Here is an 18,708-nt window from a genome sequence, read left to right on the forward strand (position 1 = left end):
ATAAAATCAAGAGTTCGTAACGTTCTTGATCGAGGTATTTGACAAAGGCTGTGTCTCTTCAGCAATAGTAATCCGCTCAAAATCAAGAAAGTAATGGAATGAAATTCAGATCAGTCAACTCATAGTGCATCTGAAATAGAAGAGTAAAATCAAACTCAACTCTTCATTATCTAGATCTTCATGAATGAAAGGCAATGATCCTATGTGCGTTTGTTGAGGACCAAGAGCCAAAGTAATATTTGTTGAGTGATGAACTGATGTAAGCCTAGAAGCTACAGCATCTGCTTGGGTTTGTCAATGAAATGGTCAATTTGATTATGTTTGAATATATCACAGAGAATGATAGAATCTTGAAATCGTATATATTCTGCCAGGAATTACGGGTGAATTTTGGATGATGTTTAGCTAGGATTTGCATTGGATCCTTTGATACATATACCTACGTAGGAGCAATTTGGGTGCTTCAGGAAAATCGGCTAGGGGAATGTAGTTTGACTCGCAAATGATTGTCGGATGAGGTCAAAAGAGGCAAGGTATCCAGCAGATGATTGGGAATTTGAATAAACGGAACCACAAATGAATCTTGAAATGTATTCTGACCCATGTGCAAAACTTGAAAATTGCACTAACGGTGGATCTTGTCCAATTTTGTTGGAGTTGGTGGGCTTTGATATGAAAATGACGGTTAGTCCATCTATCGATAAACTAATTCATAGTTGACCTTTACCTTGTAATGATTGTTTATGAAAGAGAAAAAAGTAAATCTCGCTTGACCGTAACTTCGCTTGGTTGAAACGTGAATTTGTTCAGCGGCAACAGTGGAGGTTTTGGACAATTTGTTGATTTTGTTGGAATTCATCGTTCGCCTTTAACTTGAATGATTCATTTTATTCAAATTTTTCTCGTATAATCATTTTTGTTAGTAGTGGATCTAGAAAAATTGGATCAAGTCCTACCTTCTTTAACTGAAGAAGATTCGAACAACGAACTTGAGCAAGGTGATCGAGAGTTGTCCATTGACACCGACTTTCAACCATTTTCGGTTATCAACACCCCGAAACACCCCGATAGTCCTAATCCATCAGAAGGATTAACCACACCGAACCGATTTCAATCTTCAGTGTTAAAAGAAAACCTTCAAGGTCTAGTTAGAAAACAAGAAGGTGACTTTGTCTATTGGGTAAGAAGATCCGATTTGATCGAAAGTGAGTAATATTTTGTTACCTTCCTCTTTCCTTTTTTATCAAGTTTTTTTTTCAAAAAACGTTTTCATTCCCTCGATCTTTGTTTATCTCTATCATGTCTGATTATATTCCACCTCCTATGCCTCCTCGTAGCCGAACGAACCCAGAGCGTTATGGAAACTGGGAATCAACCTCCAGCGGGGTCAAGCAACGACAGGATGGAGGAGGACGCGGGAGGCGAGCAATCTCCTCCACCTCAGCCCAAAGGAAAGGAACCGAATCGCAGGGAACAGTCAGAACCAACTCCAGTAAGTTAGCTATGAATCCATTAACGATCAATACCGATAATGCGATTGCTAACTTACCTATCTTATCAGGAGCAGTTCGCGAGGACGGAAGCCTGGCACATGAAGTGGCAGGAACTCCGCCTCAACTACACCAAGTGGGAGAACGCTCGCCTAGTAGTGAACAACGACAAGAAGCAAAAGAAGATGCTGAAGGAGTTGGTGTTGGGAGGCAGGGAAGTATGGAAGGAGCTGACAAGCGAGTATCAGATCAAGGATACCACGATTCTTCAAGAGATTCAAAAATACCTGTGGAAAGGTACCGACAGTTGGGATCCACGAGCTCAGTCGATCCACTTTTTCGGCCTTCGAGCGGCGGAACCTCAACGGGACGCTCCTCAGCAGTCAGCCAGCAACTCGACGACGAGCCAACCCCAAAACCACTCCCCTCATTACAACAACAACCAACGCTGAGCCAGCAGCGCAACTCGTAGCTGCGGCGTAACGATAACGTAGCTCTAACCGTTAAGTTATCGGATAGCTTAACGGGGTTCCAGTGAGTTACGCTCACGGATCCTGGTAACGGGGATTTTTTTTCTGAGTTACGTTATCACCCCGGGATAACGGGTTTTTTTTTTCGAGTTACACATCAGCCACGCACCCCGTTACCGTAACTATGTTACGCGCTAACCCGACTCAGCGCAGGGGGGCTGTGTATGACCCTTTTAGAGAGAAATCACCACTAAACCCCACTCATATCACCATCAAATCCGACTCATCAAGACCGAATGTGTCCAAAAGAGAATGCAAGGGGAACTAATCACGGCTTGGCGATGGACCTAAGTTTAACTACCATGCAGTCGAACGTGAGTCGGATTTTTCGTGTGTCACTCAATCCTTCAAGTATTCGTTCCTTCCACTCTTACCAATCTTTCCCAATTATACCATTAATCCTTCCTTTTGACACGTTTTCTGACTATCATCTTAATATTAACATCCACCCATCATGATAACACCTACTCGTCGTCCCTTTTTTGGCATATTCATACAGATGTTCAACTACATCTTTTTTCAGCTATCAGTCGTACCGAGTTCTAGTCAATCTCATTTAAACTTTGGTCCCCCCGTCCAAGCCACTCCTACTCGGTCTTCTCAAAGGCCACGAAGCCGTGTGACGACTCCTGGAATGGTTGTTACAAATCCCGATAGTCGTCGAAGGCTCTCAGTCGACCATGATGCATCTCAACCACATCCCAAGAAGAAAACACGTACAGTCATTGATTTGCCCGATGATGATGATTCTGATGATGCTCCTCAGATCATCAAACCAAGTAAAGGAAAGAAGCGCGCCAAAAACAAGGTAAGAGATTATTCACTACAACCAACTTGCCATCTCGATGCTACGTACTGATTGATTCAAATAATTCATCCTACTTCACCCTGTCCACCTGAGGCACTCTCGACGACGAGAGCAACCCAAACATTGCTTTAGTCTTATGATCACGCTCAATTTTGACCAGCTTTATCTCCGTGTATCATTACCCTTTATCCAAACATATTTCAGTTTGCTCATCCTTTCAAGACCTTTCCCTTGTCCTTGTTGGCCTGGAGTGTATAGCCCGACTAGAACGTACAGTCCTAGTCTTGAATTATCAAGTGCACTTCATTCAAACAAGAACAACGTATCATTCCAACCTCTTGTTCAATCTTTGACAAACTACAACATGCCACCGGCACAAAACCGGCGACGCACCAATCACATCTGGAAACGTGGATCTCCACCGACTTCAATCAAGTCTTTGAACGCGTCTGTTGCGAGCACTCTACCATCACACAACGCTGCAATCAGTCGCTCTTTGGCTGCCTTTACTCGGATGTTACTTGGTGTTGATCAATCTAATAAAGCTTATCCAATGACGCCGAGTCCAGAGGAACTCCAGCAGCTAGGAAACCTTACTCAACCCGAGATTATGATGGATCAACTAGTATTTGCACTGAATCCCACTTCTGCTTCAGCCACTTTAAACGATGAAGAGATGATAGAATACAAGAACAGGTTTATGGCCGACCTTCAAAATCATAACATTCATCGATTCACATTTGCATGGGATCTTCCGGATAGTCATCATTGGAATCGTACAATGGCTGTTTTTGTGGTCAAGCACTGGCGCTATGCAAGGCAGCACGGAGCCTTCAAGAATTATGGGATTAATTCATCTCACAATACTGAGATGAATTGCATTTCCCTTGTACTTCGCTGGTTACGTGGACGAGCTGAAGATATCCGAGTGGTTCGCGGGGACACCCAAAAGCTTTTGCTCCGTGAGCGTGCGCGAAAGAGGAGAACGGTCAGTTGATCTCTGCTTACAGCATGCTATTGTTCTAGGAGACTCGGCTGAATTTGATTATCCAATGATTCAGCTATTCAATTATCGCCAAGAGACAATCAAACGCCATCTGAAAGTTGATCCCATGCTTATAATGCCCGATGCCGACTGCTGCTCAGACACTGAGTGGTATCCAGATCAGGTGAAATTCAAGAGAGTGGGATTGAAGTGGCGAAGTCAACAGTACGAAAATCTTATTCGTCAAATAGATGGGCTTTCATTCAACTACAAAGCTACTGTCGACACTCCAGCCCTTGCAATCAGTCGTTTTGATCAATGTCGTATCCCAGGGACCTCTTTCAATCCAAAGGCTGCTGTATGTTGTGGTCTTCCCGAGAACTGTTATAATGCAGTCTTTCTCTCTGGTCTCACATACAAACATAAGAGATCCTTAGATATAAAGCCTGTTGTAGATTTGGATCAGATTTGTGAAGAAATTCACAATCTTTAAGGATAAATCAATCTCTAAGATATCCATTATGAAACAGTATTACTGGTAGATCTTGATACATGTTTCATCTTTACAAATGTCTTTGTCTTATTCCGCTTTTTTAATTGTGTACTTTGGGGTAGTTTGAAGTTGGTGATATAAATTATATTCATGTTTCATTGACTTGACGATCTGCTAGAGTTGTATGCAAACTATTTGCAACTGTCCTTGAAATATAAAAGAGCCATAGAATTTTTTATTTCAATTTCCTTCGATGTGATCAGACTATCATGCTTGATCAGGTCCTCCTCAAATTTGCCACTTGATACATAAAGACTTGAATGGAAATGATTCCAATCACAAGAGGAAACAACTATTTTGAATAAAGTACAAGACTTACCAGCATGTATAACAGTCTTTGGAGTCACAAGAAATTGATTAATAATCCTTTTTCCTAAAGTAAACGTTTTTTAAGATACTTTTGAAACTGTATTCAATAATAAGATGATTTCAATAGTCCCATATATCAGTCACTGTTTTCAAGCAAATCATCACAAGTTCTAAATGCAGTGTTGCAAATACCCTGATTCAAGGAGGTACATCACCATTAGTATTGTATGATCATCCAAGGGTAGATATTTCAAGAGAAACGTACCATGCTTCTGAGTGCAACTATTGATACTGTTGCGTGGGATATGTTGAACGTATTTGGGGGATTCACATGTACAGCAACATGTCCAAACATTTTATCAACTAGCACACATTGGACTTTTTGATATGAATGGTACATAACTGTAGCTTTCAAATAGGGCAGGGAGCGGAAAGGGTTCCGTGATTCATCGAGTCCTTGAAGAACGGTGAAAGGTTTAACCAAAAAAAAAGGGGGACTTATTACCAACTACACGGAGTATTTCATCAATAGTGCCAAAGTTTACTCGTCCTCCAGTTTCAAACTGTACATAACTGTTACCCTTATGTTTTGAAAATTGAGTAAAGTTCTTTCCTCCATGTTCCCACTGAACGGTTGACTCAAATTTCGAAGTTTCAGAGATTGTGAAGTCTGTCCGACCTGCTACTGCCACTTGAAGTTCTGTCAAGACTTCATCAGAAGGAGAAACCGGTTTCCATTTAGTTGAGGTTGAATGAGAGAGTGCTTCAACACCAATTGAAGCTTGATATTCTTGTGAAGTATTCATAAGGAGATGCTTAAATAACGCATGCTGAGTGTGAGAATTGATTAAAGTCTTTCCCACAACACCTGTTCAGTTCAGAAAGGAGAAATGTATGTATTGGTCATTGAGAAATGGGCACAGTCAAGGCAAAATGAAATTTTACACATACCTTTACGGGAGTTTTTAGGTGCCAAAACCAGAGTACCTATCATCCGCTCCCCGGCCCAAGCTGCGGTGTAAGATGGAGGACCAAATAGTTTGCATTGCTTGGCGAGATGCTGTGCGTAGTGAATATTCGGCCTTGACTTTATATTTGGCCACGCAGATTGTAGATGTTGTCGGTACTGAAGAAGAAGGAGATCGAGGTTCTTGAGGTCTTCGGGTCTCAAAACTCGTGAGATCGCTATGTTGACTACTTGCGTGGCTAAACTGATACCCTGATAGATCTTCCAAGATGATGATTCACAATCAGAGTTTTGATGATACGGTATCAGTGATAATACCATGTATACAGAATACAAGATGTGCCACTCCGCTGCTTTTGGAGATCCAGCACTTGCCATTCCTATGTGATGAGGAACTCGAGTGAGCCAAGTCGGAATGGTGGTTTCTCGGATGCATAGGTGGATAAGCTCAAGCTCATGTGGAGTTAGAACTGGACCTTCAGGGGCATGAACAGTGGCATTGGAGGATTTCGAAGAAACCGAATCTTGACTAACTTCGATGGAACATTCTGTGACCAACTTTGTCTTAGCAGAGCGAGTATAGTGTGTGCGATTACTGGATTTCTCGGAAAGTTCTTCAGGTGGTTCAGGTTGATCGAGTTCCATTTCGGAAACGCCAGCAGAAGGTTGAGGGACTTGAATGGGGTCCGAAGACTGTATCCCAGAATCGTCTGGTTGGGTGAAATTGGTGTATACACCCTTTAGGATCAGTTTTTCCTGTAGAATCTTGAGACTTGCCCCAGCCGAAGCAAGCTGGAGATGAGCAGTCGAAAAACACTCCAAAAGACCAAGAATCAGGCAATGCATGATGTCGACTGTTTGAAAGTTGATGGGTTGCCAGTATGGGAGTTCTGAGAATATGGTGTAGCGGACACCATATATTTTCACGAGTTTGTGACGGTCCAAAGAGTCATTGGCCTTCAGCCATTGCTCAGATTGTGCCTTGTGAGAATTGGGGTGACGTTCCTTGTATGATTTAAAATCTACATCTTCAATTTCTTTGTTGGTTATATAACAACGTGAGCAGAAGTTAGTGGAGCAATGACTGGAGAAACCCGAAATCTTCTTCTGGGCTGGTACATCGGCAATTAACGGCCAGATGGCAACTAGAATCAGGCGGCCGTTTGGGTGAAGTGATGTGCTGCTGAAATAGATTCCTCTCCAGAGGTCAAGAAACTCAAGTAGAAGAGGTCTTATAAGGTGTTCAATCTGATCAGAATCAGTTTCGCGAGGTCCGGGGGTAATTCCATAAAGGAATATATTTTCGGATTTGTATTGCTGTTCGGGTGGAAGGTTGAAACAGATGAGTACCATGAGCCCAGAAGAATACAATCGAGCCGCTTTTTTGCCCCAAGGGTTGAACCAGTCGGCATAGAAGCCGAAAACAAGATTTCCAGAAGATCGGGTAAAAATTTTCCCATCGCCATCTTTAAAAGTCTTCCAAATCTTCCCATCCCAAATATCTTTCATTATACCATTGGGAGGACATGGGGAAGTCAGAGGTGTGTTGAGGGCGCTTTCAAACTTAGGGAATGATAACATCTTTGCAATCCATTCAATGAAGCGTTGGTGGTAAAAGATCAACTTGGGTCTGAATTTGTTGATTGTTGAAGAACTAGGTACATAAAGTGGGAATTCACAAACTATTCAAGTACTTGCTGAGGTTTTTTTTGGAAAACGAAGATGATTGCATTGAGTGATAAAAGGAGCGTTAGATTGGTCAAGAATTCCGTGAAGCTTGCAGCATACATAACAGCAGACATTAGTGACTATGTTGGTGTCTAACCGGAAAGTCTTGACGAGTTTGTCAAGGGTCAAGGGAATCTCGTTTAAAATCTTTGATGCAAGAGGATGACCGGCTAGGGCATTTTGGACCTTGGACTTCTCCATCTTCAGGGAAATTCGAGAACCTCGTACGCTCTTGTGCTTGTTGAAATGGTCGTGCAGTACATGAAACATTGATTGAAGGCAATAACAATGTTGTAAAAAAGTAAGAGGTACTTTGAATGTTTCGGTGGAGAAGGTAACAAGTGTTGAAGGCTGAATTTGAATTTCACTACTGGTCAGCACCATTGTACTTTCACTCGTGGTCCGTGGATGCTTCTGAGGCCAAAGGTTGATATTGCTAGTCTTATTGTGATCTTGAGGTGCCGGTGAATCCGAATGCTTACGTTTTTGGGATTGAGTTTGCTGGTCAGCCTGAGAGAAAGGTTGTTGTACGTCAGGTGCCCTACACTGGGAAAATGTAGTATTTTTCCCAAGTGAAAAATGATTGACCTGAAGGACAAAAAAAATTGAAAAAGGTGGAATTCTGCATTCATTCTGCATGTGCATTAACACTGCATTTTTCTGCATTGATGCTGCATTTTTTTCATTAATGGTGCATTAATGGTGCATTTTTATGCATTAACATAGCATTTTTAATTATTTTTGACATTAATTCTAATCATTTTGCATAGCCGAAAAATACTACATCTGTGCAGTGCTACTTCCACTTGCAAGAGACGGTTCTGGTTGATTTTTTTGTTGAGAAGGTGATTTCTCGAGGTGTTTAGGATAGTTTGAACGATTAAATAATTTGCCGACGTAAGTAATCCCTCCATATTCAAAGCTCTCGGTGTTGCACCCTAGAGTAACGCAGGTGCAACAGAAGTGATTACGATCAATTCTTGACATGATTTGATTTGTAATAGGTGGTTATTGACGAGTAACCTACACATCCGGACAACAAACAATGTATGAGCTTTTGACTTTGAGTGATCATTTCCACTTCTGAATATGATCACTTACCTTTACAATCAGTTGGTAATTGGTGTCAAGGATGTCGAATCGGTATGGTTTTTGAATGCTCTGAATTGCTGTGGTCAGGTTGTGCATAGGTAGTTGTTGTAGTTGATAGTCAAACACGTTTGATGGCATGAGTAACACTGGAATAAAATCAAAGGCGATCAGAAGTAAAGGTCATCAAGGGTTTTTGAAGAAGCGGGGAACGGGCAAAATACACATATGATAGTGAGTTCAAAGGTAGAACTTTGTTATCAGACTGCAAAACAGGAGTTCAACAACCCTTCTGTATATTTTTGACCACAAACCAGCTGATCATCACGCACAGTATTCAACCATCAAGGGGTGATATCTCATAAAACTTGTTGCCCGATCGCAAGATCTTTTTGAGCAAAGTTTGAGTTGGTGTTCCCGTTCCAAATTTTGTTCAAAATATCAGTCTTTCAATCATCAAAAGAGTAGCTTTCAACAAGCAAATGAGTGGATTCATGTTAACAAGCGTAAACCAATGCGCAGAGATAGCACCCAACCACAGCCGTTTGTTTAAGAGAGAAAGATTCTACAAAAACAAAAAAACACCAGAATTTTTAACAGCAGACCTGAGATCACAAGAGACAGATAAACACTCGCACTTTGACAGGATACATGAGAAAAACAACTATTTACAGAAATGAACTAAAAAAGATAAAACACAGAAGCTACCAGCGCTATCATTGAGTCATCATTGGTCCAGAACTACTACTTGATCCTTCACCTGGTACCTGCGTTGAACTTGATCCTTCACCCAACCCAGCAGCCCCCCTTGGCAACATTAAATTAGTCAAAACTTGAATTGATTTACGTATGTCAACTACCTCAGCCTTACCAAGGCGTAAATTTGAAATAGCAACACCAGACATCTTGTCGAGCCATGCATTCGAGACCAGAGATTCCTGAAGCCCTTGAGGAGGAAATGCATCAAGATCGCTTTCCGATGAGTATGCACCGCAGTCCACAATTGCCTGTGCTCGTGCCTTTTTTCTTGGGATGATTTCTTGACCAGGAATAGCTTTATCAACAAGGTTCACAAATGTATCCAAAGCTCCGCTACGCCACTCGAGTCTCGTTTTGGTCCGGGTGCCTGAGCCGTTAGTCATCGTGACTTTGTCTTCAGAGTGTACCTCTGAATGAGACAAGAGGAGATATTCGGGAGAATTTACACCGAATATATGTTGGGCTAGTTCCTGGCGCGCGGTGTGGATCTTTTTTGAATGCACAGATAACAATCAACAACAGTCACATCTACACAAAGAGGAAAAACAACTTGGAATTGGAATAAACTTACTTTGGTTTTTGCTCGCCTTCGTCGGTCCCTAGTCCGAGACATCTCGCGCAACTGTGCTGCTTGCACCTTACCCTCTGGTGTTTGTGACATCACATTCATCTTCGCTTGGTCACGAAACTTAGGAGCTTGGTTCTCGCACCATCGTCGGACAATCTCAAGCCGGTTGGCTGATGTGTTTTCGGCTGCTATGATCCCAAAAGCCTTGGTTCCGTGAGCCTCGTGGCACTTCTCCCATTCTTGAAGAATGATTCGTGTCATGGCGGTGTTCCAAGCAGAATCGGGTCGGCCGTTCCAGTCGAATGTACAGCGAGTGAAGCCAGCCATAGCTAGTGCAGCTTCACATTGAGATCCCCATCTGTGGTCGTACCTCGATCCAACCGTTAGTGAGAGTCGAGACACAAATCTAACAGGTTTTAATGGCGCTGAGAGCATCGCCTTCTGAGCTGCATCCTTCTCTACAGTCCTGATTTGCGTTCAATTTGGTTTGAAGTCGCTTGGTTTTTTTGAAAGGTATTTCTTGACAGCACGTTCCATGGCATTGTTGATTGATTCCTGACGAGACTGCTGACGGGTTGCCCACGCGTGAACTTCATCGACGGTTGGTGGTTCGGGAAGTGAAGGTTCTGAGCTAGAAGGGTTTGGAGAGCGTTGTTTCCGATACACACCAAGAAGCATCTTCACATATTCTTGAAGAGCTCTAGCTAGAGCAGTTGCCGCCTTGGGAGTTGCATGCGAGTTGGCCATGGTACTCAACATCGAATTACGGTCTCGTTGTTCCTTTTCTTCTTTTCGCATTGCCTTCAGTTTGCGCTTCCGACTAGCTCTTTCAGCAGGTGTGAGTTCACCATCTGGAAAGATAAAGGTGTGGTCAGTTGAAGCCTATTTACAAAGGAATAGTGAAACACTTACCCGAGTCACTTTCATCAAAATCATCCGAATCATCATTGTCGTCGATTAGTGGCGAGCTTTGTCGATGCATAGAACCATCTGAAAAAGAAACATCCAAACCATAACATTAGATCGGAAATATGTGGGAAAGAATTAAAACCACTTACCGTCTTCGACTCTTTGGCGTTTGCTGCGACCTATGACAAGTGGCAAAAAAGTGGCAAAATCAATAACAAAGTTTAAATACAAATATGTCAGTACAGGAACTGACCTTCAGAATTTGAGTGTGCCCCAGCGGAACTTGTCCCAGTTAATCCGATATCCATTGGCAGGCGATGTAATGGATTCAATCACAGGAAAACAGTACAAAGGAAGTATGGAAGTTTTGGTGTATTAATTTGGAGGGAAGACCGTGACCACCTGGGTCAATAAGTTGACTAAGGAAATAGAAGTTTTGAAGAGTTGATATTGGCGAATGTGAGCTGATGAGAGATAAACGAGCTTCTGGCCAGCCAGTGGTGATAAAAGATATATATCAGATGGAGTAAAAATAAAAGAGCTTCTGGCCAGCCAGCGATGATAGAAAATATAATTCAGAGAAAGTGAAATAAAAAAAGAAATAAGAATGAGATCGACTGGGAGTCAAAAATCTACGAGCAAGACAAGAACTTAAGAATGAAAAACAGAAAGTGAAACTCACGGTCATACCTCAATCTCATGCCGGAGATTGTGTTGACTATCCTTTCAGTGTGATTCAGATTTGCTTTATCAAAGGCATCAAGCATAGACACAATCTTTACCAAACAGAGGGTTCTTTGAGCACAACGGCATCCACCAAGAACGATTCTCGCTTTTGCTACACAGAGACAATTTTGTGCTTTCTTTCAAAAGTATATTCAGATAGTCAACCTAATTTCAATCATGTCCGATTGATCCATTTTATTTGGGTCCTAAGTTGGACAGAGAGCCACTCTTGAAGCTCGGCACCAACAAACACCTGAAGTCCTACACAAGGATGAATCAAAAGTGAAGGATTATGAACCAAAGTCTATTGATGAGGGCAAGAGAAGCGATGGAAAGGTGAATAGACCGACAAAACGTGAACATCTGTAGCCTTAGAAAGGATGAAGATTCGATTGCGAGTCCTTGTGAATTCATGAGAAGGTCCAAGTAAACCAGAGTCTCTCACAAGTGTGTCCTCCTTGCTTTGCCGCGCCCTTGAACATACACGATCGTGAAGAACTTTGTTAAGTTCAAAGACTAAGGAAAGGATCAAGAATTGCGCAGGTGGACCCAAGAACAAAGGTTCCGGATTACAAATTACTTTCTGAGGGAATTGAAAGTGCTTTCAGGATGTTTCAAAGGGTGGCGTGGCTTGCTCTCGTCGCTGAGAGTATCTCAGGTGGACAGGGTGCTTCTTTTCAAGATTTCCGATGAAGAAGATGATGAAGATGCTCCTCAGATTGTCAAACCTCCACCTAAAAAGAAAGCAAACAAGACCACAGGAAACGAAGTGAGTTACTATCCTACTAACTTTTCCATCAAGAAACTTTGTACTGACCGATTCATTCCGCTTTCTTGAAGGCATCTTCTGTCCGAGTTACAAAGAAAACCCTTCAAGCGGACTCTGACGAGGAAAACAAGAAAGTTCGTAAAAGAAAGCATGTTGATATTGACGAGGAAGAGAAGAACGACGCCCTACTAGCTTACTACGATGAACCTTTTCACAGCAAAAAAACCGATGTAAGTTTGACTGACTCAATCTCCATAATCCATCTTATGACTGATATGTTCTTCTATGTGTCTGTGTAGGATAAAACTAAAAGACCCTTAGGATATCCGTGCAAATTTTGCTCCCGGGACAGGAGCCACCCGGTTCGAATCAGTTTCACTAATCCCACAGGAAACCTCAAAGCCCATCGAGATGGTTCAACTCAGAATGGCCGAGCATCCACGGGCTGCCCTGGTCGACAAAGAGCTCGTGCAGAGGGTCACATTGTTCCTCCCTCTGTCGCTGAAGTAAGAGCTCAAGAGGAAGCTGAACAGAAGGAGAGTGGTGGCCCGATCGATGGTTTTGTGACGACCACCAAGGTTTCAAAGTTTGACAACCTCACCTTTAACCAAGGAATGTGCACCTGGCTTCTCAGGCAATCATTGCCTTGGTTAAGGCTTGCTGATCCTTGGCTGCGTGCATGCGTCCAATACTTGAGACCTGAAGCAAAACTGTATGGTAGGCATTGGGCGGCACAAGAAGCTAAACGACTAAACCTATCCATGAAAGAACAAGTTATGACTGAGCTGAAGGTGAGTATGATTTTTCCGTTTTTCGGTTTTTACTTATGCCTTCTATCTCACTTTTGACTTATTCATCACAGGCCTTGGAGTCGAAATTCTGCATGCAACACGATGTCTGGACTTCAAAAGGAAATTGACACGGTTTCATTGGTGCCACGGTCAATTACATTGATCCTACTTGGAAGTATGTAACACGTCACCTTACCCTCAAAGTTGTGGCATGGGAGCATCGAGGGCAGTGGTTGGCCGAGCCTCTGGCCAACGTGTTAATCAAGAATGACTTGGTTTCAAAGATGAGCACCATAATCTCTTTGAATTATTATATTCAAGCGATGATGTATACTAATTTAAGATTGTTACTCTGTCCTCACTTGCTTAGCCAGACCACGGACTCGGGTTCCAATAACAAGACCATGGCCCGAGAACTGCACCGTCAGTTCATGGATCACTGTGGGCAAGATTCCGACTACCGATGGGATCCTGAGACCATGCACGCCTTCTGCTTCTGCCACAAGCTTGCCCTTGTGGTGGGAGCGGGATTAGGTGCTCTAGGTCTCAAAACCCCTCCTCCTCGCAAGGTCAAGACCGCCTTTCGCGGCCAATTTCCCACGGTGTGCACCACCCTGGCCGAAGAAGACGAGCCAAACGACCCTCATGATCTGGTGATGGCCCGGTATTAGAAGTCCCCAATGTTCCAACTGCACCAAACGAAGAGGAAGCTCACTCGGACGTTGACGTCGAACACGACCTTCAAGATGTGGATGAAGACACTTCTGTCATGGATCGATTGGCTTCAACTTTAGCCGATGCTCCAGTGGATGACGAGGCAGATTGGGACGCGGCGGATAAAGAAGATGAGACTAACCCAATGCGAATTCTCAATGACTCAGTCGCACCAACTCATCAAAGAGAAGCTAACAAGCTTCACTACATCTTAGAAAAGGTAAGTACCATTTTCACGAACTTATCTATTCCTTCATTTCCATATCAATCTTGATTACGTTTTCCTACTACAGCTCGACTTCGTCATACGCCGGATAACTCGTTCATCCTCTTGGAGAAATGAATACACCAGAATTATGGAATCACGTGGATTATCGCTGGGATCACTGATCGCCGGGTACGGGATCAGATGGAACATAAAGTATATCAGCCAACATAAAGCTTGGCTGGCACGTGAGGTAAGTCATCATCAACTATCTATTCATAGTGGTCTATTGACCTTTATGAAATTTCTTTCATCTTTCATCTTTGTCGTTGTTTGTTCATCAAGGTTATCGACCAAATTTTGAAGGAAGACTTGGCCCGAGTACATTCCAAGACTCATCGACCACGCAAAAACGGAAAGCGTCACGGGTATTTTCATGAGATTTCGATTAGCCCTTCAGAGTGGGCTTCGATTGAGGAACTCAACTCAGAGCTAGAGGTCCGTTAAAGTTCCTCAATGTTCAATTTCAGCTGGCATATTGATGACTTTGTCTCCATCATCATCTTTAGCTTTTTTTGACCATCACTAAACAGATGGAAGGAAACATGCCCACCGGGGCCATGGTAATTCCTAAGTATATTGAACTGCGACAAAAATTGCAAGAACGAGAGAAGACGCTATGTTCAGGTGACGCCCTTTATCCGATGGTTGCAGCGATGATATCCAAACTCCAAGGGTACCTGCTTGAAGCCCTCAAATGTGAAACACTAGTCATGGCCACGATCCTCCACCCAGCGTTTCGACTCAAATTCTTTGAGAAGTTCTTTGGAAATACATCAGAGCCTTACATTCATGCTGAATCAATTTTCAACCGACTATTCAAGGACTATCAGTTGCGAACGAACCTAAAGAAACCAAACCCCGTACCTTCTGAGTCTGGTAAGGCCTCAAATGCCTCCTCGTCTGCAGCAATTTTTGACCTGTATAGTGACGATGAAGATTATCAAGAGGATCTGGGTGACGACTCCCAGGTCAAGGACTATTTCCGATCTGTCCTTCGAATGCAACAGCCAGAATACGACCTGGGAAATCCGGAAGAATCTCTTCGCTGGTGGTTGGTCAGTATCCTTTATCTTTTCATTGTTGAAAAGATCAAATCCTTATCTTCCTCTTATGTCTCTCATTTTAGGTGAACCATGGCCGCTTTCCAATCATAGCCATAATGGCGAAAGATTACCTGGCATGTTCAGGGTCATCAGCTGGACCCGAGCGCACCTTCTCGGCAGCCGCAGATGTTTGTTCCTCAAACAGAGGCGGTCTCACTCCGATCACCATCAAGCGGTCTGTCTCAACCCACATGTGGCTGGTTGAGATGGTCCCCCTTGGTGATGAATTCAGCAAAGTCGTTGAGTGTATCAGAGTCAAGGATTTCATGTGACCTGAAGCTTATGGGATTTTCTCCTAATTTTTTATGTTATTTCTTTCTATTTTCTTTCTTTTCCTGTTTTATCTCGTCTCAGCTTTTTTTATGCACTTATCTACAATCTGAATTTGGGTGGTAATCATAAAACTAAAGGCACGACCGAGTTTCTCGGCGAAACCGGATAAAACCCCTTAAGCCTTGATACGTCCCCATAAGCGCTTGACATAATCATTGAATCCCCTCTTCATTATATCTTGTACATTTTAACTTTGATTGTAATCCCAACTTGAACCTTGACCAAGGCCGCCACAGATATGGTACTGGTATCGTATCGGCGATACCAGCACCGTAACCGGGTCCCGATACCCTCAGACCCAAGGGTTTAGTATCGTACCCGGAGCCGGGTACGATACTAAGAACCGTACCGTGATGTACGATACCTTTCAGACTCATATAGGATACCGTATCGCTCTTTGGGGAGCGGTACGGTACGATATTGGTATCGTGCAAATATCTGGCAATACGGTACGATACCGTACCGCGAAGAGTGAGGAAGGATACAGAATGGTACCGTACCTCGACTACGGTTACTAGTACTGATTTATTACCAGCAAAACATTCATGAAGGTGACAAGGATAGAAAAAAAAACATCTCATCCCCTCCTTTCTCGCTTACCAATCGGTCCATGTACGATTTCGTGGGCGGAAGGGTTGAGATCTTGGTGGATGTGTTGATGTGTCGAACCGTAGCCGTTTTGGGGTTACGGTTCCGGTACCGTATCCTGATCCGGATAACCCAAAACCAGAGTAGCCGGTATCGTACCAATGGCCGGGTACGATACTGAATACCGTACCTTGCTCGGCGATACCGCCAAAAATCACCTTGGGTATTGTAGCCGTAGCCCGGGTACGATACCCGGGTTACGATACCCGGGGTCCCGGATACGGTGCCACACGATACCGATACTAGTGGTATCGTATCTGTGGCGGCCTTGCCTTGACAGCATTTAGGGTACTCAAAGCATCTATGTAGCGCTACATATGTAGAAAAATAGAGCCAAATATAGAAATATAGTTTTTTTTGAAACTATGTGACAGTTATTTTTTTTCACATAATTTCTCTTCTGCTCCGGTTCATCTCCAGCCATCTGTTGCCCTTTGGCAGTCAATCTCGCAATTCATAAGCCCCGCATCTCCACAATCACACTTCACCATGTCCGATAGACCACCATCACCACAAAATACGGACAGCAACTCAACAAGTATCTCACCAAACAGCTCAGCCACCTCCTTGAACAGCCTAACGTTGAACGAAGTCCTGTCAAGTCTTCGTTCCCCTCCGGTCTCAGTGTTTTCATCAATTTCACCACACCACCATCCCCTTCTTTCTTCATCAACTCCTTCAGTTATCTATACGTATCCCAGTCATCCTCCTCTCCAGGAACTCTCACAAGCCCATCTCGCGTCTGTGCCAGTCTCGCCAACTCCAGCTATCTCAATGGCAAAACCAGCCAAGAAGACTCGTAATAAATCAGCTAAATTGTCTCAATCAACCTCTTCAACCAAGACCACCACTCCCAAAGAAACTAAACCGCAGATGGCTTGGGGGAAAGATACGAATTCAGAGGGCAAGACACCTATAGAATTGATAGTCGAGTGGTTAGGTTTTACTTGGGGTGATCAAGAGGCCCCAAGTGATGCTGTTTGGATGTGCATGGAGAAGTATGATCATACCTCAACCAACTTTTCCCGATATCGAGCTGGTGTACCAAAGAAGCGAGAATGTGCTGATAGATGCGCTATCTACCTGCGCACCAAGGGATTCCCTACTGTAGATGGGCCCGGTGTGAAACAGCAGGTGCGTTGTCTCATTTTCACGAATACTGACCTCAATTTGTATTTCTGATTGTACTTTTTCTTGGTTTTATAATTCTAGATCACCACATTGGAACAGAAATTTCATAAGGCCGAGACTTGGCGAGATGGCACGGGCGGTGGTATTTTCAAGGACCAAGCTGAGGAAGAGATCGAAGCTCGACGAAGTGTTGCACAGGACGGCGAGTGGGATTCAGACATGGAAGATGAGATTAGGGCATTGGCTGCGAAAAGAACCAAGGGTATGCAAATCTCGATTTGTCTCGTTGAACCCCAATTACGATTCTGACCCATTGCAATCTCCTTGATCAGATGCGATACTTTCACACTGCGCTTACTATGATGCCCTTCAACCACTCATGGGTCAACACCCTAATAATCTCCCCTTAGCCTCGGCCGAAACCCCATCTCCTTCGAGTTCAATCCCACCAGCTGCTTCGACTTCAATGGCACCAACTCCTTCAAACACCATCCACCCTAACCCTTTGACCTCGATTGACTTGACTAGTGGCCAAATTGACGAAACTCAATCTACTCAGATCAGTGGCTGGGATTCTACCCAATCAGTTAATCCCCATCTCGAATCGATTGAAGACTTTGATCTACCTGACCCAAACGATCTGACCGATGATCAACCCAGCTCCAACGATATGATTGCACCCAATATACAATCTCAGCCTTTACAGCGAGCCTCCAGCTCTCAATCTCAAACTCCAGCAAGAAACAAAGTTTCTTCCGAAGCCAGTCAAACGCCAAAAAACAGCTCGAGGCGATCTTCCGGCAGCGCTGCTGTACTCAAGTCGATGAAGTCCTCATTACCTAGTCAAACTGATTTTCAAGAGATGAATATGAATGCTAAAGAAACAAACAACACCAATCGATTGATGCTTCAACAAACGGCAGACACTCACAACACTGTCATCGGGTTGTTAGGGGCCAAATTTGGCCTACCGTCATCTTCTTCCAAACACTCTTTGGAAGAAGAGGATGCAAATGTATTAGCAAATAAGAAAGCCAAGAGGGCAAAACAAGACGAGCTGGATCTTATCCGTTTGGAACGCGAATTGGCAGCTGAGCGTAGGGCTTTTGAAAATGAAAAGAGTGGATCTGGATCAAAAATGTCACCGTTGGAGTTAACCCGCGAAAAGGTGGATATGGTAGCTAAATTAACGCTCTCGCATGTTCCTCTTGAAAAGGCCCAGCAGATGGTTGAGGAAATGCTCAAGGACTTGTAATGAGGAAGATCAAAAGATCTCAAGTCGATTAAGAAGCTCAACTTTGTTTGTTTGTTCTCTGACTCAAAAAATTCAACTTTTTTTAATTCTATCTTCCTATCGAAAAAAAATTCAATCAGAAAAAAAAATTCTCTGACTCAAAAAATTCAACTTTTTTTAATTCTATCTTCCTATCGAAAAAAAATCCAATCAGAAAAAAAAATCTTTTTAAAATCTGGTCGTGTATGTTATATTTCTTATAGATATATAAAAAACCTTTGTATCGTTTCTCAAAC

General features: G+C 43.2%; 4 protein-coding genes across 4 annotated transcripts; 2 read left to right on the forward strand and 2 right to left on the reverse strand.

Moving 5' to 3' along the window:
- Positions 1-2,256: 2,256 nt before the first annotated feature.
- On the forward strand, positions 2,257-4,306 carry MELLADRAFT_94911 (uncharacterized protein; the record flags this gene model as incomplete). The annotated part of the gene is made up of 4 exons (XM_007417572.1): positions 2,257-2,334; positions 2,544-2,828; positions 2,941-3,816; positions 3,890-4,306. The coding sequence occupies 4 exons, from the start codon at positions 2,257-2,259 to the stop codon at positions 4,304-4,306; spliced, it is 1,656 nt and encodes a 551-aa protein (XP_007417634.1).
- A 277-nt stretch (positions 4,307-4,583) lies between these two features.
- MELLADRAFT_113004 (uncharacterized protein) lies at positions 4,584-6,287 on the reverse strand (the record flags this gene model as incomplete). Its single annotated transcript, XM_007417602.1, has 4 exons — positions 4,584-4,658; positions 4,941-5,131; positions 5,181-5,543; positions 6,119-6,287. 4 exons carry the CDS (start codon positions 6,285-6,287, stop codon positions 4,584-4,586), a joined length of 798 nt encoding a protein of 265 aa, XP_007417664.1.
- Positions 6,288-9,175: 2,888 nt separating this feature from the next.
- Positions 9,176-11,003, reverse strand: MELLADRAFT_94912 (uncharacterized protein; the record flags this gene model as incomplete). Its single annotated transcript, XM_007417573.1, has 6 exons — positions 9,176-9,706; positions 9,790-10,244; positions 10,359-10,637; positions 10,699-10,776; positions 10,845-10,874; positions 10,949-11,003. The coding sequence occupies 6 exons, from the start codon at positions 11,001-11,003 to the stop codon at positions 9,176-9,178; spliced, it is 1,428 nt and encodes a 475-aa protein (XP_007417635.1).
- A 6,394-nt stretch (positions 11,004-17,397) lies between these two features.
- MELLADRAFT_94913 (uncharacterized protein) lies at positions 17,398-18,433 on the forward strand (the record flags this gene model as incomplete). Its single annotated transcript, XM_007417574.1, has 2 exons — positions 17,398-17,440; positions 17,511-18,433. 2 exons carry the CDS (start codon positions 17,398-17,400, stop codon positions 18,431-18,433), a joined length of 966 nt encoding a protein of 321 aa, XP_007417636.1.
- Positions 18,434-18,708: the final 275 nt, after the last annotated feature.

The sequence above is a fragment of the Melampsora larici-populina genome (assembly GCF_000204055.1).
Source record: "Melampsora larici-populina 98AG31 unplaced genomic scaffold MELLAscaffold_75, whole genome shotgun sequence".
In the NCBI taxonomy this organism is placed as follows: Eukaryota; Fungi; Basidiomycota; class Pucciniomycetes; order Pucciniales; family Melampsoraceae; genus Melampsora; species Melampsora laricis-populina.